Consider the following 27,915-nt stretch of genomic DNA (forward strand, 5'->3'; position numbering starts at 1 on the left):
GGTGGCTCAGTGGGTTAAGCCGCTGCCTTCGGCTCAGGTCATGATCTCCGGGTCCTGGGATCGAGTCCCGCATCGGGCTCTCTGCTCAGCGGGGAGCCTGCTTCCCTCTCTCTCTCTCTGTCTGCCTCTCCATCTACTTGTGATTTCTCTGTCAAATAAATAAATAAAATCTTTAAAAAAAAAAAAAAAAAAAGAATGTTCCTTCATTGTATTACATAACTACAGCAATGACCTGCCCCATGCCACACGTCACTTCCTTCTACAAACATTTTCTCTCCACTTCTAGGATCCTCAGCCTAAACAGAAGTAATTTTTCCTTATACTAAGTCAAAATGGAAGTCTTGAGCAAGCAGTTGGGTTGGGGCGGGGGAAGGCTCTGGCCACCATGAATGAGATTTGATACTCCTTTGGCTCTGAAAAATATGGAAGTCATCCTTTGGAATGTGCCTTTTTTTCCTTTAAACTCTTTATAATGATTATAAATTCAATACATGACTGCTATAAATAGCTTAGGGGTGGCTCCACTTTTTTGTAGTGAAAGTAGCCAATCCTCAAGTCTTGGTGAATACCCTCTCCATGTAATTTAAGCCAGTAAGATGTAGAAGTGCAATGTACAGTTATGATTTTTTTCATAGTTCTTTTTTTTTTTTAAGATTTTATTTATTTATTTGACAGAGAGAGATCACAAGTAGGCAGAGAGGCAGACAGAGAGAGAGGGGTAAGCAGGTTCCCTGCTGAGCAGAGAGCCCGATGTGGGGCTCGATCCCAGGACTATGGGATCATGACACAAGCCGAAGGCAGAGGCTTTAACCCACTGAGCCACCCAGGTGCCCCTTTTCATAGTTCTTAATTCGGGGAGGTAGAGGAGAGTCACAGATCCCTTTAAAACTCTGATGAGAAGCTACACGTTCTCTCCCCAGAAAAATGAACATTAAGCACACACACATTAAATGTTGCCTAAGAGCCATGGCACTGAAATTCCTATTTCAGGAAATCAGAGCCATTGGAAAATGGTGGCCTGGTGAACTCAACCAGCTAATGCTAGTCCTTAAGTAAGCTTCTTTCCCCATCTTGAGCTCACTTCGTTTGTTATTAGGCCTGCTCTAGGGACTCTAGAATAATTTCTAAGCCACTTTCAAGAGGGACTTTCATCTATACCCGCCAGAACTGCCCCTATACTTTTTTTGGAAGGGTCTGGATTTCAAAGACATTCATGAGGTTCCACTCAATCACAGCCTCCCTCTGGCAATCCTTTGTTCCTCTCTCAAAATACTGTCAGATTTGTGAAGCAAAACTATGCTTTTGTGAAGCTGGGCTGCCTATTTTTATCTGCCCCTTATCACCCCATCTTCTGAAATGTGTTGTTTCTTCTCTGATTAGTGTTCCAGTCATGCAGGAGAGACCCAAGGCTCATGGATAAAGACCAATCAAGGCTTTGGGGAAAAGAAAAAAAAAAAGAAAGCAAAAAAACCTCAACTTTTCCAACAATGGACATGGTTATACTTTATAAGGAACATGAGCAGAATAAAATTTGTTTAGGGAATTAGTTCTGTGACAGCCATATGCTCAAACTCAGAAATGCCACAAATTAATTCTTGGGTAAGAGAAGATCAACCACCATCTACAATGCCCCCCCTTCCCCCTGCTTCTTCTTAATTAAGCACTGGAGGTGGCTAGCTTAATTAGGGAGAAAGACTTCCAGGGGTGCCTCTAAGCATGGTGAGGTTGTATACCATACAAACACACAGCCAGGATGTCACTGGGACTAAAATTCAGCCCTAAGCCAAGAGTGCAGCCTGAATCTGCCCCGAGGGATGTCTTCCTGATTCTGACAGGGCACCAGGGCTTACCAGTTGGCCCAGAAGACATCTACCATTCTTTAATCTGTCTGGACTGAATTTATTCAAGTGTCCATACAATCTAATCTGATTTAAAGTTGTTCTTAAACTTTAGCCAGAATCATCTGGAGGACTTGTAAAAACACACTGTTAAAACACACACATTGTGGGGCGCCTGGGTGGCTCAGTGGGTTAAGCCGCTGCCTTCGGCTCAGGTCATGATCCCTGGGATCGAGTCCCGCATTGGGCTCTCTGCTCGGCAGGGAGCCTGCTTCCCTTTCTCTCTCTCTGCCTGCCTCTCCATCTACTTGTGATTTCTCTTTGTCAAATAAATAAATAAAATCTTAAAACACACACACACACACACACACACACACACACATTGAGGGGCGCCTGGGTGGCTCAGTGGGATCGGCCCCCGCATCGGGCTCTCTGCTCATCCAGGAGCCTGCTCCCCCCCCCCACCGCCTGCCTCTCTGCCTACTTGTGATCTCTCTGTCAAATAAATAAATAAAATCTTAAAAAGCAAAACAAAACACATTGGTAGGCTAGAACCCCAGAGTTCCTGATTCAGTAGGTTTGGAGTGGATCCTGGGAATTTGAATTTCTAACAAATACCCAAGTGGGAGCTGATGCTACTGGCCTGGGGACCTCACTTTGCACCAGCGCTGTAAGCTACAGGCAAAGGTTTTTGTTTTGTTTTCTCTTTTTAACTTTGGATCTTTCCCATGTTTACGAATGCGAGAGCCTCACTGAGCCCATACAGACCAAAGAAAAATACGCCACTTCAGGTAGGCAGAACTGTAGGCGAACAGTGACACACCCATTTCCCTGAAAGGCCCCCAGTCCCTCACATGACCTCCCATAAGGGGCTGAGAAGGCGGTTGGTGGGCAGGTTATTTCCATCCATTTGATTGACTGAGTGTCTGCATCTGTATAAGGAAGGAGCCTCCTGTTTCCCTGGCAAGGAGCTCAGCTGGGGGCAAGGAATTTACATGAAATTGATGGCATGGTTCTTAGACCCCTTGCTCAGTGAAAAGGCTGCTTGTTTTGGTTGGAGCTAAGATTGTGTACACGGCAGGGTGGTGGGGAGTGGAGACCTTCTCTGGGGAATACAGGGCTCCCCCGTGGTCTAGATCCACTAACCACACACGATTTTCCTGCACTCAGATACAGAAAGGCTTTTTGTCGATAGTCTCCTTGAGTTGTTAATGTGTCCACCTAAGCCATCCTGAGTAAATAGGTAGTTCTCCTCTGAGAGCTCTTCAGGACCGGAGGCCTCTATTTTCCTCTGATGCATTAGTCTAGCTTTGGGCCCCTGTAATAGTCTGAGGATCCCCACCCCCACCCCGCCCTGCCACCCCGGACTAAAAGTCTTTAGGTCTTCATTGCCCCTGGTGTGAGAGAAAAGAGTCGGTCTCCATTTACTGTACTGAGATGTTCACTTACTGGTTATCCACCCACTTTTTTTTTTTTTTTTTTTTGGTCTATACCCTGCCTCTGCTCAAACCCTCTTTTCTGATCAACAGGCCTGCAGTGTTTTGTCCTCTTCATCAGGAATCAGCAACCCTCTCTGATGCTGCCTTTTCTGGAAGGTCCTCTATGGCATTCTGGCACTACTGAGAAATCTATCAAAGTGCCCCATCTCTTGGCCCTGAGGACCCCATTCATTTGCCAATTTAGGCTTTGAATATCCTTTTGATAATCCCTTAGTGTGGGTGGCAAAGACAACAATGAGCTTAGAGGAGCCCGGGTTGGGAGAGGTCAGCAGTTCTTAAGGGTTTTTCTATCTCTTGCTCCCTTTCTAAAAATCTGAGGAAAGTTCCCCAGAGGAAAAAACAAACAAACAAAAACAACCAAAAAGCTTTGTTTCATAATCAGGGGAAGTCATCATAGCAGACTCTCCCTCTACCTGCCTCACAGAGACAACTACAAATAGGTCTCAGGGACATGTCCTATGAGCAGCGTCCTGCGGGGGCGGGGCGGGGGTATGTGTGGTATGGGTAAGAAAGAGCAAATGATGACCTTTCAAAAGAAATCTCTTCTAGAGGTCTGCCTTTGGACAAACCCTGACGCATGGGCTCTTCAGAAGATATGGATCTGGGAAAAATGCAAAACCGAAACAAAACCAAAACAACCCCCCAGAACCACATCTTTTCAAGGTGGCCCAGAAACAGCTAACAACATCGTTGTTCAGCTCCATGTAGCTTTTCACTTTAAAGGGGATGCCTTCTGCTAAGAAGAGGGAGGGATTGGTAGAACAGGGATAAAAAGCACCAAAACGCAATCGAGGTTACCCTCAGAACAAATTCAGTGTGGCTTAGGAAGAGGCTGAGGAGGAGGGCATTTCATTAGACGATCAGATCTCACCCAAGTCACCAACTGGGTGTGTTTGTTTCTGTTTATAGTCAAGGACACTAGCCTCTCATGACCGATTCTGGGCACGCGGAGGATTCGTGTGGACTAAACAACAGTGCCCAGGATCTGGAAAGGGTGGTCCATCCACCAAGGGATGAAGCGATCCTGACTTTCATTTACTGGGAATGTGCAGAACTTGTTTCATTCCTCCCAAAACCATGAAAAAAAGAAAGGAAGGAAGGAAGGAAAGGAAGAGAGAGAGAGAGAGAGAGAAGCCACAATAGTCTCCATTAGGATGAAGGAACACCTATGCCCCTGCCTTTGAATTCTTTCAGAATCCTTATGTTTTTGGCAAGGGAGTGTTTCAAGGGTTCTCTGAATCAAACGACTGCTTTTACTTGATGCAATGGTTCAGAGAGTTTTGATCTTGAATCAAAGTTTGGGATAAATCAGGATGGGTTTGAAATCCATCCAAAGGAGAATTATGGAGCCCTGTGTTATGAAGTATGTCAGCATCAAACCTACAGGGGTCCTATGTATTAGCCAATAACTAAGTACGGTTGACCCTTGAACAATGAGAGCGTTAGGGGTGGCAACACACACCCTCTTTCCCATCTGCTTGAAAATCCATGCCCCAAAACTTAACTCCTAATAGCCTACTGTTGTCCTTCAAGCCTTACTGATAACATAAGCCACAGATTAACACATATTTTGTATGTTCTATGCAATCAATTCTATATTATTACAACAAAGTAAGCTAGAGAAAAGAAAATGTTATTAAGAAGATCACAAGGAAGAGAAAAAAAAAGAAAATCATAAGGGAAACACATTTATGGTACTATACTTACTGAAAAAAAATCTGCACGTAAGTGGATTCACGTAGCTCAACCCCGTGTTGTTCAAGGGTCAGCTTTATCGTGGTTATTCTAGACCAAGCTTCTATGATTACATTCTGTGCCGTTATGTGCCATGGACAGTGCTATTTCCACTTCAGGGGGCAACAGTCCTGCCTTTGTTGTCCTTCTAGGTAACATATGAAGCCAGATGGACTGCAGCCCAAATCAACAGGTTATGAAGTTGTTCTGGAAGTTATTTTGGGGAAGTTGACTTACCATACCATTCATCAACCCATGCAAAAGCCTGTCTATGTCCAATCAGCAGAATATCCCGGACCACCTACAAAAGTAAAAGAAAGACGTTGAAATAATACCATGTTTGATTAAAACTACCAGGAAAATAGATTGTTCCCAATTCTAGGAATCCTGACAATTACACATTTCCCCATCCCTCTGTCCATGTGATAGCAAATATATACACATACACATACACTGTCTCACATACACAAGTCATGGGCTTGCTCACCTGCTCAGCCCTTCCGAGGCTATCTGTGCTGTAAAATAATCTCTTCATCTTAACTGAAAGTTGGACTAGGGACACAGTAGGGACAACAGGTTGGCAGCACATGGCAATGACCGGAATGAATCTCTAGGCTAATCACCTTGAGTTTTCCTCTTCGTTTATCTTTTTTAAAAAATTTATTTATTTGAGGGGCACCTGGGTGGTCATGATCCCAGGGTCCTGGGATCGAGTCCCACATCGGGCTCTCTGCTCAGCAGGGAGTCTAATTCTCCCTCTCTCTGCCTGCCTCTCTGCCTACTTATGATCTGTCTGTCAAATAAATAAATAAAATCTTTTAAAAAAATTTATTTATTTGAGAGAGAGAGCGCACGAACACGGGGAGGGGCAGAGGAAGAGGGAGAAGGAGAAATAGGCTTCCCACTGAGCAGGGAGCCCAAAGCAGGACTCGATCCCAGGATCCCGGGATCGTGACCTGAACCGAAGGCAGGCACTTAACCGACTGAGCCACCCAGGCGCCCCTCTTCATTTATTTATTTATTTTTTCCTCTTCATTTATTTATACCTGAAATAGGTTCAATTTCAGTAGGTGTCTCTCACTGGCACTAAGAGATCATGAACGTTGGAAATCAAGAATGCTTTTTTGGGTAGCAAGTGACTTTGCAGCAAAGGTACTTATTCTCTGATGAAATATCCTAAAAATTGCTCCAGTTTTTTATTTTTATATTTGAAAGTGTGGAATACGAGATAAGAAAACACCTTTTTGGATGTGACTTTCATGTAGTGGAAGAGGGGGAAAAGGCAGTGTAATCAACTGTTATTGACAGAGATAAAATAAAGAGACCTTGACTAGAATAGAACGTAACGGGAATGACAAGCTTGGTTAGAGACAAAAGGAATAAAATTGTTTCTTATGGTGACACATCATAGCCCTAGGAGACTAAGAAGGATACATAGTTTGTGCTTGCCTGCGTGTGTGTGTGTGTGTGTGTGTGTGTGTGTGTAGTGCTGTTCATGTGCCTTAATTTTATGGTATTCTTGGTGTCCTCTATAAATATGCTGTTTTATGTTTCTTGGATACTCACGTGTTCCCTTCAACATTCCTTTCTTCCTGCCAAACAAATCCAGCAATTGTCAAAAACCTCTCAAGAAAGGTTCAGGCACGTTTCAATAAGTGAAAGATTTTAATCTGGTGAATTTGCAGAAGCAAAGGAAGCATTTATAATGATGTGTTTATTTCTCCGAGCTTCTGGATATCTAGCGAAGCTTTTAGGATGCGGAAGGAGGAAATATGTCATGAAAATAAGAAACAACATGAAACCATACCCACTTGAGTGCTGACTGTGTCAAATGCATGGAAATGAAAAGAACAGCATTGGGGCATCAGTAAAATATACCCTATTACATTAAGCACAACACAGCTGTCTGCTGGAAACGAGAATTCAATAATGTGCTAATGGTTCGCTTTCGAACATTTTTTTCCCCTCTTAACTGTGAATAGATTCTTAAAAAACAAAGGTGTTCAGAGAAAGGCGTCCCTGGTGCTTTAAAACCATGCAAATACTAGCCTCAAATACTCATTAGCAACTCGTGTGCCAGAGCAGGTGTGTTCTGGGGCGTTGGTAACACTTCCTTATATTTGGAAATGGGTAACAGGAAGGCCTTTTCCTAGAGTGGAATTCCTACAGGTATTTTAAAGAAACAGAATCTCAAAAGTAGTCAAGTCGACTGTGAGAAAAGAAACACAGTGAGCCCTACGGCAATCCAAACAGGCTTTATGAAAGGTGCATGCGCTAAGTACACTATATGGGGTCTAGTAAGAGAGCATTTTGGGTTAAAAAATAAGGGGAGGGGGAGTGGGGCATCTGGGTGGCTCAGCTGGTTAAGCATCTTACTTTTGGTTTTGGCTCAAGCCATGATCTCAGGGTCATGGGATCAAGCCCCATGGCAGGCTCTATGCTCAGTGTGGAATCTGCTTGGGATTCTTTCTCCCTCTGCCTCCCCTTCTTCTCTCTCTCTCTCAAATAAACAAATAAAATCTTTAAAAAAAAATACAGTGGGGTGCGCCTGGTGGCTCAGTGGGTTAAAGCCTCTGCCTTCGGCTCAGGTCATGATCCCAGGGTCCTGGGATCGAATTCCACATGGGGCTCTCTGCTCAGCAGGGAGCCTGCTTCCTCCTCTCTCTCTCTCTCTCTGCCTGCCTCTCTGCCTACTTGTAATCTGTCTGTCAAATAAATAAATAAAATCCTTAAAAAAAAATACAGGGGGTGGGGGAGATGTTACAGGAAGTTGAAGAAGATACAGCTTAAGGCGGACCCAGAGCTGAAGCTGGAAGATATTTACTGTGGGAGCATCCTCTGCTTAATAACTTAGGACACAGCAGGGAAACAGGTGGCCTCCCCAAACTTGATTTCCATTTCCCAGAGCAGAGTGGGCTCTGGAGTGCAGCAAAAGAGCAGATGGACACACTTCTCTGTTTAAGAAAACACCAAAGTTGGGGCGCCTGGGTGGCTCAGTGGATTAGGCCTCTGCCTTCGGCTCAGGTCACGGTTTCAGGGTCCTGGGATCCAGCCTTGCATCAGGCTCTCTACTCAGCAGGGAGCCTGCTTCCCCCTCCTCTCTCTCTGCCTGCCTCTCTGCCTACTTGTGATCTCTCTCTCTGTCAAATAAATAAATAAAATCTTAAAAAAAAAAAAAAAAAGAAAGAAAGAAAGAAAAGAAAACACCAAAGCGGGTGCCTGGCTGGCTCAGTGGGTTAAGCCTCTGCCTTTGGCTCAGGTCATGATCTCAGGGTCCTGGGATTGAGCCCCATATGGGGCTCTCTGCTCAGCAGGGAGCCTGCTTCCCACCCACCTCTGCCTACTAGTAATCTCTGTCAAATAAATAAAATCAAAAAAAGAAAGAAAGAGAGAGAGAGAGAGAAAGGAAGAAAGAAAGAAAACACCAAAGCTCTCAAATATGTTCTCGAGTTTGCTATTATCATGAACCCAAGTTCCATCTATTCCTTGGACCTCAAAACGTCATACATTTTATTGCCAACTGGTCAGCAATCTCAGTAGACGAATGCATCTGAGTACACAAAGCTCAGTGCATTACGGCTAAATTCCAGGGCCCCCAAAAGAATTTCAGAAAGCTATTCTTTTATCAGTTTTTAAGTGGAAAAATAAACAGATATCTAGCCTATCTGGAATGTAGAGACAACTCGGGGAGTATTTATTTTTATGAAAACAGGAGGCACTACAAAGGGCAATGCTCAACATTGCATTTTCCATTTGTTTCCATGAGGTAAGAGTCATGTCCGAAGCTCCTAATAAACTTAAATCATCACCAAGTCTTGTTCCTGCGACAAAATGGACATGTTTAGCTAATGTGGGTATATATTTGAAATCTGAGTTTTGAGTTTTTTTTTTTTTTAAGATTTTATTTATTTATTTGATAGAGACATCACAAACAGGCAGGCAGAGAGAGAGAGGAGGAAGCAGGATCCCTGCTGAGCAGAGAGCCCCATGCGGAATTCGATCCCAGGATCCTGAGATCATGACCTGAGCCCAAGGCAGAGGCTTAACCCACTGAGCCACCCAGGCGCCCAAGGTAACAGAATTATTAAATGACCAGAAATACTGAGGTGCACGATCTAAAGGGCCACTGGGATTTCATAGGGTGTCTTGCTTTAGGTGGCTATATTTGCAGGATTTTTTTTTTTTTTTTAAGAGAGAGAGAGAGAGGAAGCACATAAGCACATGACTGGGGAAGGAGAGGCAGGCAGAGGAAGAGAGAGAATCTTACGCAGGCTCATGCCCAGCATGGAGCCTGATGTGGGACTTGATCTCATAGCCCCGAGATCATGACCTGAGCCAAAATCCAGAATCAGATGCTTAACTGACTGAGCCACTCACGTTCCCCTATATTTACAGGATCTTTTTTATTTTTATTTTTTTAAAGATTTTATTTATTTATCTGACAGACAGAGATCACAAGTAGGCAGAGAGCAGGCAGAGAGAGGAGTAAGCAGGCTCCCCGCTGAGCAGAGAGCCCGATGTGGGGCTCGATCCCAGGACCCTGGGATCATGACCTGAGCCGAAGGCAGAGGCTTTAACCCACTGAGCCACCCAGGCACCCCTTACAGGATCTTTTGAGTGAGAATTATCTGACGGCCAAACACACACATCAGCCCTGTGCCTCTGCCTGGAACCCAAGTACCAGAGTATGAAGTACAAGTACTTCTGCCTGCAACTAGATTAGCCTGATGCCAAAGGGAAGAAGTATTCAGTACTGAAAACCCAACTTCTGGATCTACTCATCCAACAGACATGGAGGTCACAGAATCAGCAATGAAGTGCAAAGCATCAAATTCAACCTGTATGTAAAGTGGATTTTCACAAAAACAGCGTTTTCCAGATACAGTGATGTCGTATTGGCTCAGCACCGGGCGTGTGTTGGGCGTCGTGCACTCCAGCTTACGGTAAAGACAGTCAGTGTGTCCACAGCCCAGGAATTGCCATTTACTCACTTACCTTGTGTACAAATTGCTCCACTCTGGTCTGAAGCCCCCAGACCTCGAACTTCACGGTCACCAGCTTGTAGGAACACATGATGGGTTGATGACTATCTCTCCAGCCTTCCCTTAATTGTCCTCGTCCTGTCTTCTCGGACTTGAAATGCTTGGGATCCTGGGGGGAGAAAAAGAAATCAAAGAAAGGAACGTAAAAGTTTAACCATCATTTGGAGGAAATGTCTCGAATAGGCAAATCCACACAGACAGCAAGATCAGTGGCTGCCAGGGGAGGAGTGACTACTAATGGATAAAAGGGGTTCCTGTTGGGGTGATGAAAATATCCTGGAATTAGATGGTGGTGGGAGCTGTATCGCTTTTGTGAATATACTAAAAAACCCTGAATTATACACTTAATTAAAAGGGTGAATTATGGACATCTCAATCAGAAAGGGACTTGCAATGTAAAGAAAGGCCAAAACGATAGCTTGCCTACTCACATGTCAAAAACATGACCTATTTATTTATTTTTTAAAGATTTTGTTTTACTTTTTTATTATTATTGTTTTTTAAAAGATTCCATTCATCTATTTGGCAGACAGACGTCACAAGTAGGCAGAAAGGCAGGGAGAGAGAGAGAAGGAAGCAGGCAGAGCCCCATGCGGGGCTTGATCCCAGAACCCCGGGATCATGACCTGAGCTGAAGGCAGAGGCTTTAACCCACTGAGCCACCCAGGCAGAGCTCAGCATGTGCCTATCTGTGATCTGACAATTCACGTTCTGCGTGAAATGGATACCTCCGGCCACCAAAGGGTGTACTAGAACATTCACAACAGCTTTAAACATAACAGGCAAAAACTGGAAATAGCTCAAATGTTCATCAACAGGAAAACAGGCAAATAGTGGGTTATTCCCCCGATGGAGTACGATACAGCAATGAAAAAGAGCAAAGCCCTGATCCACACAAGACCACCTATGACACTCACAGACAGTACGCTGAGCAAAAGTAGCCAGACACAGCAGTGTACAGAGCATGATTCCAACCGAAGCTCAAGGTTCTCTATGGTATTTAAAGTTGGAATAACGGAGGTAACCTTTTGGAAGGGAGGGTGGATATGAAGAAATACAAGGGAAATGTCTAGGCTGACTGTCGATCTGGATGACTATATGTAAAAGTTCACTGAGCTCTAGGGGCATCTGGCTGGCTCATTCGGAAAAGCGTGTGACTCTTGGTGTTGGGGATGTGAGTTCAAGCCCCATGCTGGGTACAGAGTTTACTTGCAAGTAAAATAAAAATGAAAGTAAAAAAAAGTTCACGGAGTTTTGTTTATTTTTATTTTTAATTATTTATTTATTTTTTAAAAAAGATTTTATTTATTTATTTGACAGAGAGAGATCACAAGTAGACAGAGAGGCAGGCAGAGAGAGAGATAGAGGGAAGCAGGCTCCCTGCTGAGCAGAGAGCCTGATGTGGGACTTGATCCCAGGACCCTGAGATCATGACCTGAGCTGAAGGCAGCGGCTTAACCCACTGAGCCACTCAGGCACCCCAGTTTATTTTTATTTTTTAAAAAAATTTTAGAGATTTTATTTTATTTATTTGTCAGAGAGAGAGAGAGAGCACAAGCAGAGGAAGCAGCAGGCAGAGCAGGCAGAGGGAGAAGCAGGCTCCTTGCCGAGCAAGTAGCCCGACGCTGGGCTTGATCCCAGGACCTTGTGATGATGACCTGATCTTAAGGCAGATGCTCAACAGACTGGAGCCACACAGGCGACCCAGTTCATTGGGTTTTAGACATAAGATTTGTGTTATATTATACTTAAAAAATGAAATAAGGTTAAAATTTTTTTGAACATTTAACCATTTAAGATTTTTTCAATGACTGCCGTGTGGACAGCTACTGTGCTACCTTTCTAAGATCTCTTCTGGACCGCTATCCATTGGGAAAGCCACAATCTTTCCCTTGTGCCTTACAAAGCTCCTGCATCCCCATGCTCCAAAGTTCTAGAACCTTCTAGGCAAGTGTTAGTTCTTCCTGAAATTCCTTCTCCCCAGCCAACTCCTCCATTTTGACTGACTCTTCTTTTCTCTCTTTAAAACTTCTTAAGACTTGATCTAGCACAGATGAACTTCAAAAAACATTATGCTGAATGAAAGAGGCCGGTCATCAAAAGCCACATTCTAGAATTCCATTTATATAAAATATTTAGAGTAGACCTGTCTACAGAGAAAGAAAGTAGAGTAGTGGCCCAAGGCTGGGGAGTAGGATGGTAAGGGGAATGACTGCTATGTGGGGGTGATGAAAATACTCTAAAATTAGATATAAAGTGATGGCTTACAAGTCTGTAAATATGCTAAAAACCATTTAATTTTGTACACCTTAAATGGGTAAACTCTATGTTATGTAAATTATATATCACTAAAGCTGTGAGAAATACAAAAACGCAATATAAAAACACACTACGCGGGGCGCCTGGGTGGCTCAGTGGGTTAAACCCGATGCCTTTGGCTCAGGTCATGATGGAGCCCCGCATTGCGCGCTCTGCTCTGCTTCCCCTTCTCTCTCTGCCTGCTTCTCTGCCTACTTGTGATCTCTGTCTGTCAAATAAAATAAAAAAAAAAAAATCTTAAAAAAACCCCACAACAATATGCGACACCTTGGTAAGATTTTTCAGGGTGCGCACTGGTTTTGAGTTGGCTGATATGCCTGCATAAAACAGTATTGTAACAGTCATTATCCTAAGTACGTTTACTGAGTGCACAATGTGGGCACAGCAGAGAACCAGGTATTACATTATGCTCTCCCTTGACCTGGTTTCTTCGCCCCGAGGGGTGTGGGAGGGCAGCCACTGTGTGTGTGTGTGTGTGTGTGTGCACACGCACGGGTGTGTGCACAAGCGTGGCCTGGAAGGTGTGGTCTATGTGTGGTCATAGAGCCCTTCCACTCAGAATGAACTCTGCTCTACTTCAATGATTTCCATTCCCTGACCTTCCCCTGGGGTCCCTCATTTGCAGTGGCTGCAGTAGAAGACATTGGACCTGGGGGTAGAAAAGACCAGAGTGAGACAAACAGATAATTAATGGAATACCAAACTGACAGAAGAGATTCTGAAAGACAAGAAGGAAAAGAGAATGCATCCTAGGTATTCCATGGGAATAAATGCTCTGTGAAGGGAGGGGCTGGCAATTTGAGTATGGGTAGCATTTTCGAATCTTTGGTACCAATGTTGTCATGCTGTATTTTTAGCACCTGGACCAACCCAGAAAGTGCCACTGACATTGCACGTACAGGTTTGGAAAGATTATGTTAATGTAATAACATGATACATGAAAAAGGCACCAGCACAGGGTCTGGCTCATGGCGAGTACTTGGGTGATGTTGACTATTGTACTTTGTAAGGCAGTCACAGAAGCATCCGAGTTAACACAAGCAATCCTGCAGCCCGGGACAGAGACACTAATACCTTTCCAAAGCACTCTGGAGTGGCTGGTAAAAGATTAGACAGTTCAAGGCCATGGGACTAATTCCTGCCTACCCCATGTTCCTATAACCTGTAATATGCCATCGGGAGTAAAAAGAGAAGACCAATAAATCAAGAAGTATCACCAGGGAGACCAATAAATCAAGAAGTATCACCAGGGAGACAACAGTAGAAAATCTCCAAGGACGGTCTCCATCATTTCTCTTCCTTCCTGCACCAGTATGCTGTTCCTCTCACCGAGAGGTGGAGGCAGTCTTCCCTCACTTATAACCTAACGTGACCTAGAACTTGCTTTGACCAGTTGCAAATGGCAGAAAAGATACTGTGTCAGTCCAGGCCTCTACAGGAAGCTAGAAACCAGAAGCGGGACACAATGTAAAAAGTCTGGTTTGATTACCCTGAGACCGCCATGTTGGGAGGAAGCCCCCGCTAGCCTTGGGGAGAGGTGCTCACCCACCCCGGCTGAGAAGCCAGGCACGTAAGTGAACAAGTCAAACCTGATATTTCAGTCCAAACATATGCCACGAGGAACAGAAGATCTGCCCAGCTAAGCCTAGTTGAAGTTGCAGAGTTGTGAGAAGTAATGCCCTGTCATTGTTTAAGCCGCTCAATTCTGGAGTGGATGGTTCCTTAGCAAGAGATCACAAACTAGACGCATCATGTGGATTACAGAACAGGTGCAAACACTGGGTTCACCACCGATGAAAAGAATGAATGCTGCTTTGTCTTTTCACAGAACACACCAGAGGTTCATACCATAAACCACACGTCTGAAAGCCCCAAAGGAGGAAATTCATAGCTGCCAAGTGGTTCATGGGAGTTAAAATGTAGGGCCTGGAGCTGAACAGGGAAGGTTGGTTTCTTTCCCCATCTGCTTACTGACTTTCCAACAAAAAGGCAGATGAGGAGACCAATCCCCAGCACATGAACAGTAATGATCTGGAGCCTCAAAAGACATGGCTGCCATGTTCTGGCAGGCTAGAATACGGATGGGCAAACCCTTGAGATCCTGAGAGGTGATCGTCTTTCTGAGTTAGCGAGTAGGTAAACAAAGGACCGTTCTAGAGCCAGCAAGTAGAGGAAAGCAGGAGGGCAAAACTCCTGGTAACCCAGACGTGTAGCAGACAAAGGAGCTGACAAACAGCAAGGGGCCAGGCATGGAAGTGAGCAAAGAAGTAAAAGCCACGGTCTAGCCTGCCTTCATGCCTCTGGGCCATCTAGCTGCACCCCACCCCAGTTCATGGACTAGCCTTAGTCTGGCACCTATTCTGGAATCTTCATATCCATTCCAGGTTCAGGATTCTCAAAGAATCAAACAAGAGAGGCACCTGGGTGGCTCAGTCATTAAGCGTCTGCCTCGGGCGGGCTCCCTGCTTGGCGGGAAGCCTGCTTCTCCCTCTCCCACTCCCCCTACTCGTGTTCCCTCTCTCACTGTCTCTCTCTGTGTCAAATAAGATTTGATTCATTTATTTGACAGACAGAGATCACAAGTAGGCAGAGAGAGGGGGGAAGCAGGCTCCCTGCTGAGCAAAGAGCCCGATGCGGGGCTCAATCCCAGGACCCTGAGATCATGACCTGAGCCGAAGGCAGAGGTTCAACCCACTGAGCCACCCAGGCATTCCACGAATAAAACCTTTAAAAAGGAAAAAAAAAAAAAAAAAAGAAAGAAAGAAAACAAGACAGCAATACTGAGCGCTGGTGGCCTGCATTTCTAAACCAGTTGAAGAATGATGGGGCCTCACAGCAAACATCAGCTCTGAATAAGACTGGAAAAGTCATGTCTGCACAGCAAAAACAATGCAGATGCTGAGATCTATGTGTGGGTCCTGATCACATCACAGAAGCCCTAAGGTAACAGGGAGGGGACTAGAATCCCAGGCTCCCCTAATTCTAGGTTAATGTTCTTTCTACTCTATTTACTTTTAATCTTAAATAGCAAAGGGTGTTTTTGTTACAGCCAGATGCCAAAGAAGCAATTAACAATCGGGCTTTTTATGGTAACAGTGGGTTGATTTTTTGCAAGTCTGGTGTCCTATCTATAGCTGCTGATTTCATCTAGTAAATCTTATACATGGCCTATAATTAGGGATATACTTGCCAAGAGAGGGAGGGAGGTATGGGAGAGGATTTACCAGAGGACTCCTTTAATCAAAACTCAAGATCAGAAATGAACATCCAGCTGAATGCTTTTATGAGAAGATGAAAAAAAAAAAATCAAACCACTGGGTCTTAACTGAAATATTCCGGTCACTGCAAATCTTGTTCCCCATTCCCTTCTATCCTTCCCCACTCATACCCCTAACCCCCTCTCCCCGTATCCATTCCACTTGAAATCATTTTCTTCCATTCTCGCTTTTCTCGCTTGAGTCTGTGAACCTAAATATCTAAATTGCTGCATTCACACATGAGCTGACCTTTCATCTGACCTTTTACATTTTTAAATACATTTGTGGTTTGTGTTTCTACAGCTTCTGTACTATTTTGGTCCTGATTCAAACTCTGTTACATGATTTACATCATTCTTTATAAAAGACCGGGATTGTTTTTAGGTTTTAAACTTTCATTTCTCTATTTTCAAACGAAGCTGGTAAACCTCCATCTTCATCTCCAATATCATGAATTCCACACTTGCCCACATTTTGCTTTTTTTTTTTTTTTTTTTTTTAATAAGGACACCAATCCCATCAGATTAGGGCCCATTCAACCTCATTTTAACTCAATTCCTTTGGTAAAGACACTATTTCTAAATAAGGTTACACTCTCAGGTACTGGGGGTTGGGACTTTAACATATCTTTGGTGGGGGATGGGGGAGGGAGAGATACAATTCAACCTGTAACAGTGGGTCATCATTTTCACAAGGCAAATCTTACAGGGTCCCCGGTAACCAATTCTTTTATAGCCTGCACACACAGTGAGTCACCAAGCCCTGGACCTCACCCTGGCTGCTGGTGGACCCACTGGGTGATGAAATCTCTTGCCTCCAGGCTGCCCCATGGATAGCTCCCAGAGCCCAGAAGCTGGCTGGAGGATTCTAGATTCATCTATAGTGACAGCTCTGGCTCCAGACCCTGTTGGTACCCATCCCCATCGCAACCACCCCCGCCCAGGCTTGGCAGATGGCAAACTGGACTCTTGTAGTTAGTTAAAGCCCATCTGCATGGAGGGAAGTAAGCGGGTGCCAGGGCTGTCTCCCAGTCCAGGCAGACCAAACCAGTGAAGGGAAGGAAAAATTCTTCCTCTACCTTTCAGGGTCTTCCGGCTGGACTAAGAATTAAATTTAGATGAGATGGATGGGTTAACCTAACAAAAGAAAAAATTCCCAAATTTTATTATCCATGCACAGAGGGCCAATAATGATATTGAGACCTGGAAATGGACAAGGTTGGTTGTTTTCATACTTTTTAGATGAAGAGACAATAAACCTATAAGGAAGTGACATGACAAAGAAAACTTCACTCTGGGAGCTTCCGTGAGGAAGGCATTCTAAACAGAATTTGGGCTGGAGTAGTAAACTGGTAAAAATGGAACTGGAGGGGGCACCTGGGTGGCTCAGTCTGCAAAGCATCTGCCTTTGGGTAAGGTCATCATTCCAGGGTCCTGGGATCAAGCCCCACATGGGGCTCTCTGCTCGGCAGGAAGCCTGCTTCTCCCTCTCCCACTCTCCCTGCTTGTGTGTGCTCTCTCTCTCTCACTGTGTCTCTGTCAAATAAATAAATAAAATCTTAAAAAAAGGGGCGGGGGCTGGGTTGCTTATAGAGGCGTCTGCACCCTGAATTTCTCATCTCTGGTGATAAGGATGTTTCTCTATCTCTCGATACAGGGTGGGGACCTTTCACAAGGGAGATTTATTTCCTGCCTTCAGGAAGACAGAGGAGGATCTGAGTGTTCTTTTTTTTTTTTTTTAAAGATTTTGTTTTTTAAGTAATCTAAGTAAATTAAGCTAGCCATGTGCCCCAGAGCGATCTTCTTGCACAGCTAACCTCTTAAGTAACTTTTTTCCCCCACTTCAATACATTTTAATTTAAATTCAATTAATTAACCTGTAAGGTATTATTAGTTTCAAAGGTAGAGTTTGGTGACTCATCAGTCTTATGTAACACTCAGTGCCCGTTACATCACGTGTCCTCCGTAATGTCCACCCCCCAGTTATCCCATTCTTAAGTAATTTCTATTTCAAATAATCAAAGGCCAACGTGGCCCATTTGGAACAGCCTGCCCTTGGCCCCAACATCGGCCTCCCCTTCCATGCAGGCACATCTTTTTTGGAAGGCTTCCCCTCCTCAGAGCCAGTGACACATCCAGGCTTCATCCATCTTGCACTTGGACAAAACAGAACAAAGGTGAAGTTAAGGGGCTTCTTACTCAGTGCAGCCCTGGCGAAACTGTGTCCCTGCGTTTGCTAGAATCAGTCTCACCCCTGGGAGGTGCACGAAGAAACCTCCAGGAGGTCTTGGCCTGGCTGGAGCTCAGTTGGCATCTCAGAGGCAATACGATTAGTCAATGTTCACCGAGACATAAAGTCTCCGTGATTAATTATTCTTTCAATCTGAACCACAAAGGACTAAATCCAATAGGGGCTTGCCCTGTTAATTGAAATTAGAAGTTTCTGATAAATGTTAAATGAAATAGGGCTAAGCAGTAACTGGCTAGAAATGTTACATTATGTAACTATAATACTCGGTCCTAAAATAGGAATGAACTAACAACACTTATCAGGTTTTTTCCCCCTGCGTTCTTGGAGTCTTCAAGACTCCAGAGGGATGTAGATATTCGCACTCCCCATCAATGAATGGCATTTCAACCAGGTAAAATTTAGCTCTGAATTTGGACCCAGATTTCCTGAACTTGAATCCTAAAAGGAATGCACATAAAAAGTATGGAGCTTTCAAAGACGCTAGTCACAACAGACCATGTATTAAAGGAACCCATTCATATGAAATATCCCAAACTGGGACATTTACAGAGAAAAAAGATGAGTGGTTTCCTACAGCTGGGGTGGGATTGGGGGTTTAAAAAAAAGGAGAGGAGTGATAGCCAAAGCATACACGGTTTCTTTTTGAGGTGATGAGCATGTTCTAAATTTGAGTGTTGTGATGGTGCCCGCATCTGTGAAAACAAAAAAATCCATCAAATTCTCTACTTGAAATGGGGGACTGTACGGTATGTGAACTCTTTCTTAATAAAGCTGCCGAAAGGGGCGCCTGGGTGGCTCAGTGGGTTAAGCCACTGCCTTCGGCTCAGGTCATGATCTCAGGGTCCTGGGATCGAGTCCCGCATCGGGCTCTCTGCTCAGCAGGGAGCCTGCTTCCTCCTCTCTCTCTCTGCCTGCCTCTCTGCCTACTTGTGATCTCTCTCTGTCGAATATATAAATAAAATCTTTAAAAAAAAAAAAAAAAAAATAAAGCTGCCGAAATAAGACAAAACAAAACTAAGAAGCTTTCAGAGTGTTTGAGAACTGACCTAAAACTTGACTTAAAAGGTCAGCTGGTATGCGTAAGCTTAAAAAACAAAAAACAACCACCAAAAAAACCCCCACAACACCAAAAAACAACCCAAATGCAAATTGTAGCACAAGCAGCCAATTCTTGCTTTGTTAGCAGTTAATACCTAAAGTGTTATTTTTAAAGCATTTGCTCTTGGCACTGGAGTGTACCACAAACACTGAGCGATTTGTGCTATTCCTCTGCAAAGTGCCTTAAAGGAACTTGACTCATAAAGTGAAACTGACAGGTAGAAAGGCACAGAAAAGGGGCATGCCTTGGGGAGGTGTTTTGGTGCGTGTCCTGAGCCCTTCTCAGTTACAACTCAGTGCCAGAAAACCCCCCAAAACTCTCTATTTGAAGGAGAGGCCATAAGAATGGAAATTTTATGCATAAACCACAAAATAATTTAATAGCCCCTAGCCACGAGGGTGACCACTGTCATGCCTGTGAGGATGGTGGGAGATACTAAGTCGAAAGAGAGTCCCTAGAGCTGATCAGAAGAAAGAAACGGATGGAAGGAAAAGGAACATACTTGCCTAATGTATATCAGATGCTCCCTGGGCACCAGAGCCTGCAGTCAAGCACTTTAGATATGCTGTCATTTAATATTTGCATAATAAGAGACCTGATTGAGGTGATTTAGGGTGGGGACCCCAGGTAGCCTCAGCATGGAACTGGTACCAGAAAGCTCAAGCCACTCAGAGGGTAGGAATGCTCAGCTCCACCCACTGACCTCTGGGGAGGGCCAGAGCAGGGCTGGAGATGGAACCATGAAAACTTTTGACAAGGTCTGGAGAGCTGCCAGGTGGGTGGGGGGTGTGGCACGTCTGGGGACGTTTTGGAAACTTTCCCCACTGCACCCCCCACCTCGCCCAACGCATCTTCCATCTTCCGCTTTGCTGTTCCTGAGTTGTAGTCTTTGTAATAAACTAGGAAACATTCAGTAGAGTGTGTTCCTGAGTCCTGTGAGCGTTCCTGGCAAATTCTCCAACCTGAGGCAGAGGTTGTGGGAACCCCCCACACCGAACTTGAAGAGGTGGTCCTGGATCTGTGACTGGTGTCTAAGATGGGGGAGGTCTTATGGGGCAGAGCCCTTGAACGTGTGGCATCTGACACTAACTCCAGGTAGTGTCAGACCTGAGGGAGTGGTTGGTCTCAGGTCAAACATCCCAGAATTCTCACAACAAACCTCAAAAGCCGGACATTATCTTCACTTCCTGTGATGCCCAAGGGAATGCCTGTGTCCTATTCCTGGATGGCCTCGCCCCTATTTCTACCCCAGCTCCTGCCATCGGCTCTTTCCACAAGCCCCCTCCTTCAGAAATCTCCAGACAGGCAGTAGGCATCCATCTCTATGCTCCCCTGCAAACTTCTGGGGACACTTTTCAGTCCTGTCCACGTCCCAGAGGGCGGCAATGCTGCTGGTTGGTAGCTTGGCAAAGAGTTGGCTTTTTCTTTTTCTTTTTTTTTAAGATTTTATTTATTTATTTGACAGAGATCACAAGTAGGTAGAGAGGCAGGCACAGAGAGAGGAGGAAGCAGGCTCCCCGCGGAGCAGAGAGCCCGATGCGGGGCTTGATCCCAGGACCCTGGGACCATGACCTGAGCCAAAAGGCAGAGTCTTAACCCACTGAGCCACCCAGGTGCCCCAAAGAGTCAGCTTTTTTTTGCAGATGTTCCAGTTTGTGTAATGACTTTTCTTGGAATCCACCCTTCACATGGCTTTGGGGTAGGCAAGAATCGTACCCCTAAAATGACTCTGAGAAGTCCCCTCCCCATCTCCACATACAGACTAGGAGCTGGGGAGGGCCAGCTGGGCCCCCTCTGTCAGCCCTGGGCAGAACCTGGCCTCGGTGACTAGCAGATGCCTGTGGAATGCGGAGTCATAGCCCCTTTGTCCCCAGCTTTGGGTCTGCCTCCCAATTCTAGAGCAATAAGAGACGGCTTTCTAAAATCCTGTTATGTAACACTAACCTGTTCCTTTCCGCACGAACACATATGACTCGGTATTTTTAAGATCGCCTAATCAAAACCGGTACGGTCACTCAAGGGCGCTCTGGAGAGCACCAGGGGCTGACAGTGAGACACCGGCTCTCTCAGAAGCCAGCGTGCCGCATTCTCCCCATGCAGGGGGTGGGGGTGGGGGTTCAGATTTTGCTCCGTTTGCAGCTTCTCAATTGGGGCTGCTTGCCGTGGATTGCTCCCGCTCACTCTCCTTTTCGCAGTGCTGTTCGGACAGAGCCAACGAAGCATGAACAGCCTTGATCCACACGGAGGATGTACAGTTTGGCCCCCAGATAGCTGGATAAATCAAAAGCTTGTAACAGACTAACAACTATTCTTGATGAGTTGCAACATGGCAACGGCGATCAGCACTGGATTAACTGTCCCTAAATCTAGCTTGCCTCTCATGTACTGTATTATTTTGGGAAACCTGGACCTCCAACGGGCTAGAGATGTTCACTCAGCCAATCAATTTGTAATCTGAAGGCACTAAAGGATTTCCATTTTTAAAGGGTAGATGTCAAACTTATTTTAGCTTTAGAACCCATTTCAATTTCCCAAATATAATATTATTGGGACTCCCAATGCATGTATAAGGCAGGTAAAAGTGACAAGTGGATCCCTATAGATGTAGAGCAACCTTTGTTGTTTGATACAATGTATTTCATTGTTTAAAGGGCCCAGAAGCACCTCTGTGGGGTTCAAGGTTCTCTGGAGCAGAACTGAGGAAGCAACAGAAAAGGCTTGGAATGAGATACCCCTGCATTCAAATGTCTGCTGTAGCAACTATGTATGCCCTGTGTCAATTTGGGCGGGTTATTTAACTCCAAGACTGTTGTGGGGATGATGATAGCACGGGAAAAGGAATGTTTCCCAAACTGGGGTTTGAGGGTGTCTCTTTGGGGGCTATGAGAAAATTTTTTCTTTAATGGGTTCCTGCATTACTTGGTTTAGGAAGGCCAGTTTTTTGTTTTGTTGGTTTTTTTCCAGACTAGGTTTGTTTTGTCCAGCACACTCATTTCTGGAATAGCTGCAAAGAGGAAGTTTTTCCCCAAACATGGGGGAATGGAGTTCCAGCAGATCCTTAAGCCTATGGGGGGCTGAGGGACCAGAAAGACCCTTTCTCCTATTTACCCTGTCTTTCTCCAAAATTCTCCATTCAAATGATCTGTGAGACTTGGTGTTAATGAGGTACATTTAGGGAGGGAACAAATGGAGGGTTTTTCAAAGATAGACAATAGTTGTTTGTACCTCCAGCTCTACTGGAAGGAGCCAGCTTGAGGGTAGGGGGGACACCTCACTCTTTAGGGATGGATACTTTGGGATCTGAACTGAAGCTTCCTAAAACTTCTAGCAAGTTACTTAAGATTCTCTGAGCCTTGGGGTGCCTGGTGGCTTAGGCACTTGGGTGTCCTACTCTTGGTTTTGGGTTGGGTCACGGGACCAAGCCCTGTGTCGGGCTCTGTGCTTGGCATGGAGTCTGCTTGTCCCTCTCTCTCTGCTCCATCTCTCTGTGCTCTCTCCCTTTCAAATAAATAAAATCTTTAAAAAAAAAAAATTATCTGAGCCTCAGTTTCCTTATTTATAAAATGGAGGCAATATCTATTCTATTGGATTGTCAGGATAAACAATAAAACAACTCAGCAATGACTTTTATTGTTCTCAAAAGCTAGTTTTTTTTTTTTTTTAAGATTTTATTTATTTATTTGAGAGACAGCATGAGCTGAGGGGCTGCAGGAGGGGGAGAAGCAGACTCCCCGCTGAGCAAGGAGCTTGATATGGGGCTCAATCCTAGGACCCCAAGATCATGACCTGAGTGGAAGGCAGATGCCTAACCAACTGAGCCACCCAGGAGCCCCTCAAAAGTTTGTTCTTGCCCCTCTCTGTCTGGGTTTAGCAATTCTGTGAATGATCTGTTGAAAGTTCTAAGACCCAAGTTAATGAGCTAGTAATTGTATGCCTTTCTCTGGGCCCCTTAACAATACAAGATGGAGACAGGCAATTTAATAGTACCTATTCTTTCCTGGATATTTTTGGAGCAGAAACTGAACAGTTGTACTTGGAATCTGAATAAATAGGAGGAGAGAATCGCTGGGTCAGGTCTTGTGTCTCAAGAGGAAAAATACAACCTCCATCATCAGACTTGAAGCCACAGATCCTTGGAGAGCAGGTCAGGAAAAGTCTTAGACAAGATTGAGCCGAAGGACCTGCTGGACACCAATCAGTCTTAGACTGGAGGAAATTAACGTAGATCAGGGTCAATCTGAAGCCAGTCCCTACCTCAGAAGCAATTTAGGAAGAAACTGAGCAAATGTATATTATAATTAACAACTCTGGCTGGCAAAGAAGACGTTGATGTGACTCCCCAGGTGGTATCAGATTTCAACAGGTGGAATGAAAGTCAAAGGCGTAGACCCCTCCTCTCAGTAGGGAAGAGGCGGTCTTCCTGCTTACCTTCCTATTTCCTTTTCTCTCACAAAATTAAATAACAGTAAAATGGTATAAAAACTGGAACACAGGAAATGGAGCTCTCTTAGGCAGAGCTGCCTTCCCTTGAATAAGAGAGGTGACAAGATTTTGCTCCTCTTGGCCATGGGGGAAACACACTGGGTCACCTGACTCCGAGGGTGGGTCATCTCTGACCAGGAGCTCCTCCCTGATATGCCAATTAAGCCCAACCATTGTCCACATGGGTTATGGCATGAAAGAGGTTGGGAAGCTCTGCTCTGAGGCCACTTCCCCAAGCCTGGTGCAATGACATATAGGTCCTTGGAGCCTATCTTCCTGCATCTGGTTTGGTAGGTCTAGGGTAGGGTCCAGATATCTCCATTTTTTTAAAGCTGCCAAGGTGAGTCTGGCCTGATTTGGGAACTCAGCTCTAAGGGCTAAGAAGTTCTGATGTTTTCATTTAATAATACTAAAAATAGCAGAGGCCAATGTCACTGGTCCAAGTCCTGAGCAAGTGGTGGATTTAAAGCCTGTTTTCTTGAAAGTATGAAGGGAGGGACGCCTGGGTGGCTCAGTGGGTTAAAGCCTCTGCCTTCGGCTCGGGTCATGATCCCAGGGTCCTGGGATCGAGCCCCACATTGGGCTCTCTGCTCAGTAGGGAGCCTGCTTCCTCCTCTCTCTGCCTCTCTGCCTACTTGTGATCTCTGTCTGTCAAATAAATAAATAAAATCTTAAAAAAAAAAGTTAAAAAAAAAGAAAGTATGGAGGGAGATTCTCCATGAGATAGAACTTGGTTGCATCTGTTCACTTTTGGCTGAAACTCTTGGGCCTTTTGGCCCCTACTTTCTTCTTTTTAAAGTCTTAAATGATATTCTTCTAAAATATACCCAGTAAGAACCTTGGATGGTGACAGGCTGCCCAAACAGCCCTGGGCACCACCTTGGGACTCTTGTGCCACAGACAGTCTGAAGTTAGCACAACAAACAGTAAATGTAACTTCTAAGTTTCTTAGAGATGAAGTATCAGAGACACATGTTGTTCTGAATTCCGGTAACCCAGTAACAGAAGAAATAACAACCCATTAAAAAAAAAAAAACAATCTCAGTAATAAAAATGGCTGTAGTTTCTGAAAGAGCTCGCTGTACCTGCAGAGGATTCTGTGATCTTGGGCACTAGAGTCACTGGAACGAACTCTCTGTTTCCCTTCTTCATTCAGTCATGCCGACAAGTAAAAAGCAAAATGTAAACAGATTCCCAAAGTACCATTCACAACAGCCACTTTCTGGCGACACATGGTTCCTCCTGAGCAGTCATCCCAGCAACATATCTGCAGACCTCAACGCCAGAGTCCAAGCAAGGCGAAGGGAACATTTATGAAATGCTTACTGTGTGCCAGGGACTGTGCTAGTCGTTTAAATGCCTTGCCTTTCACAGCACATCACCTCACCCCATTCCATCATCTCTCCATCCACTCATCTGAAGGAAGGAAGAGACACAAGATCCAGTACTTGATGGCGATGCAGGGCAATGACTGTAACCCCCTAGGAGGCGTCACAGAGCCAAGGGCACCTTATTACCTTGGGGTCAAGTCATTTTCACACGGAAAGCATGGGTGGGATCCCCAGGCACAGGCTCTAGAGGTTACCTCTTGCACAGACCCCTCTACAACAAGCCCAGTTGTTCCTCCCTGTTATGGCTGTTTTGCTTGTGTGAGTCCTCCCTGTTGGGACATGGAGCTATTTCCCTGAGGACTTTTCCTATTGAGTCAATGACCCCATGCTACAATCAGCAGCTCCATCCTGGCAGAGACTTAGAATCTCTGGTTTTGTCTGGCATTAGGAATTAATTTCCTCAATTTTGTTTGACCTACTTGGTCTGGCCTTTCACTATCAGATTCAGTTGGTAAGATTTGCAACTACTACGCTAGGCACTGAGCTCCAGGGGACCTCATTCATGCAAATTACTGTGGCAGGTTTTTTTTTTTTCCCTTGAAAAATTAAAAACCCTTCCTCTAGGATGGAGTTGGGCACTCCTGTTTTCCTAGTAAATTCGGCTTTGCTTAAAACATTGCAGTAGCTCCACATAATTAAGGCCAAAAGAGTAACAGTCCTTTTAAGAATCAGCACTAGGCAAGGTACTTTGGTAAGACTTGGTGACCTAGCTTTCTTTCGTTTGGAAGAAATGAGATCTAAAGAGACTACTATTTGTTCCTGGGGAAGTGAGCTGTCAATTATTGGTCCAAAAATGAGGTGGCCAGGATTATTGAGGACTGGACTGCTGTTTAATACCTTTTGACTTCCAGAAGTTTCTGCCATTAACAAAATACTGCTGGCGAGATGGTTGAAGGCTACTTGTTCATGAAAGGGGTAGAGCGAGAGGGAAAGAAGCAGAATGATGGAGTGGGAGGATCCCCAACCTCTTGGCATCCAGAAACCTGCCCTCACCATCCCCTGGGTTAGCCTTTCTGATGCGGTCATGAATAGAGTCCCCTTGCCTGGTGGCGGGTGACCTCTGCTTTGAAAGCCGGTTGCTACTTGCAGAATAAAATCCAAATTCCTGAGCCTGGCATTCAAGGCCTTCCATCCCGGTTAGACAGTTAGTTATTTGACCCTTGCATTATTGATCCTTGCATATGCACTGGGATTCCTGTTCCCTCCGCCCTCGCTACACTGCTCTTCAGTCTCCCTGATCTTCAAAACCCAGTTTGCTCCCATACCAGTGCAGAAGGTGATTTCACATACTTTTGGAGTGGGGACCACTTGCCTCTATCTAGCAAGATTGAAATCCACATGCCCGTTGACCCCACATGTTCACTTTTAGAATGTGATCGACGGAAACATTAGAACAACACAGCAAAGATATCACAGGAGATGCTATACTCTACTATAGACCATACTATACTATAGTGTAAGACATCGTATGAGATACTACACTGTACGATAATAGCAAGAGTATGGAAACCCTCTACCTGTCCACCAGATGAGGAATGGCACAAATATGACATAACCGTGCGACGGCACATCACGCAGCCATCATGTCTCCAAAATCTGGAGACACGCGTGCGGCCACGAGAAGATGGCAAGCTTACAGGGTTAGTGAGAAAAGGCACATTGCAAAGTGGCACAGCGTGGTCTAGCTGCAGAGTGTGGGCTTATCTTTATAAAATGACGTCACTTACGCATCACGTTGAAGTTTAAACATCGGAACAACGGCTACCTCTGTGATAAAGCGTCCTAGGACATCTTTTTTTTTTTTTTTCCAATGTTACCTATTTATATGTTGGAATTCTTTACAAGGCCCACATATTACTTTGTGAGCAAAGAGCAAAGCTTATCATTTCGTAAAGGCCCAACTCAGATCCCTCCACTCGATTCAGTTGGCCCTGACCATCGTGTCGCGAGGAGTGAGCAGTGTTTCGGGAGTGGGGGGGGCGGGGAATCTCACTTGGTGGTGAAACCATCTCGCCTGCTGCCTTGGGCTAGTCCTTAGCCCTTTTCCCTGTGAGACCTTCTCATCTCAACTGGATCACAGGCTTCTTGAAGGTGAGGGTGTCCCACTTTTTCCCTTTTCGTCTGCTGCTCCGGCTACTTCCAGAGCATCCCCCTACCCTAAGTGCTTCCCTCTCTAAAGCAGGGGTGTCACAGAGACCTCCCCAAGGAGGAGGGCTCAGGGGTGTGAGAGGCAACAGCTGACGATGTTAGGGTCTAGGACCAGGGAGCCCTTGGGCAGCCGAGGGTCCCTCCCCCTCTCCATGGCAACGACCCAGTCAGTCCTTCAACTACCCAGAGACGCCTGGCCCCAGCGTTGGAACCCGTCACAAGTCAGCTGCGTTACTCTCAGAAAGAAACAGATGGACCCAGGGAAACGTGGGATATGACAGTCACAACACAACAGCAAATTCAACTTGACGGCATGCCCCAGCACGAGGCAGCTGGGTTCAGTCTGGCCACTTGGAGATCGCTGAAAATTTTTACCACCCTCCGACGCCAACGTGAAGACCAAAATGAGGATATTTTAATTGGAGGGAGCGGCATAGTTTGGGGGAACTACTTTGTACCAAAGAGTACAGAGCGTGACAATATTTACTGATTTGGTCTCTCTGTTCCCTTTCTGGGGCCCATCGTCCTTGGCAAACAGCATTTAATCTCTCATCCTTGGTGGTTACTGGAAATGTCAAAGGTTCCTCTGTTCTGTTCCTTCTCCCTGAAGAGAGAATTCCATGGATGTTTAGATCTGTGTAACCAATGAATTGGCTGCTGGTCCGGAAGACTCTAGAACACAGGGGCCCAGAGACTGAGTTCCTTTGGCATCCAACTCTGGGGGAATGGTCTACATCAGGTTCTGTCTAAAACCTGTCCTATCCTAACTCAAGCAGACCACATCAGGGGTCCATGCTTCTAAGACCACCTCACATTAGTCTTTCCCTTCGTCTCCGAGTTCAAAACATTGTAAATT

At 45.1% G+C, this 27,915-nt stretch overlaps 1 protein-coding gene across 3 annotated transcripts in view; it reads right to left on the reverse strand.

Moving 5' to 3' along the window:
* The window catches only part of PITPNC1 (phosphatidylinositol transfer protein cytoplasmic 1), a 255,033-nt gene that overhangs the window by 14,503 nt on the left and 212,615 nt on the right, over positions 1–27,915 (reverse strand). For all 3 annotated transcript variants that reach the window (XM_004749126.3, XM_004749128.3, XM_004749129.3), the window contains exons 7-8: positions 10,067–10,222; positions 5,309–5,372 (exon numbers count right to left, since the gene is read on the reverse strand). In XM_004749126.3, coding sequence (XP_004749183.1) covers positions 5,309–5,372; positions 10,067–10,222 — 220 coding nt within the window. The remainder of the gene's footprint in view (positions 1–5,308; positions 5,373–10,066; positions 10,223–27,915) is intronic.

Source organism: Mustela putorius, unplaced genomic scaffold (genome assembly GCF_011764305.1).
Source record: "Mustela putorius furo isolate JIRA1106 unplaced genomic scaffold, ASM1176430v1.1 tig00000487_pilon_pilon_pilon, whole genome shotgun sequence".
Lineage (NCBI taxonomy): Eukaryota > Metazoa > Chordata > Mammalia > Carnivora > Mustelidae > Mustela > Mustela putorius.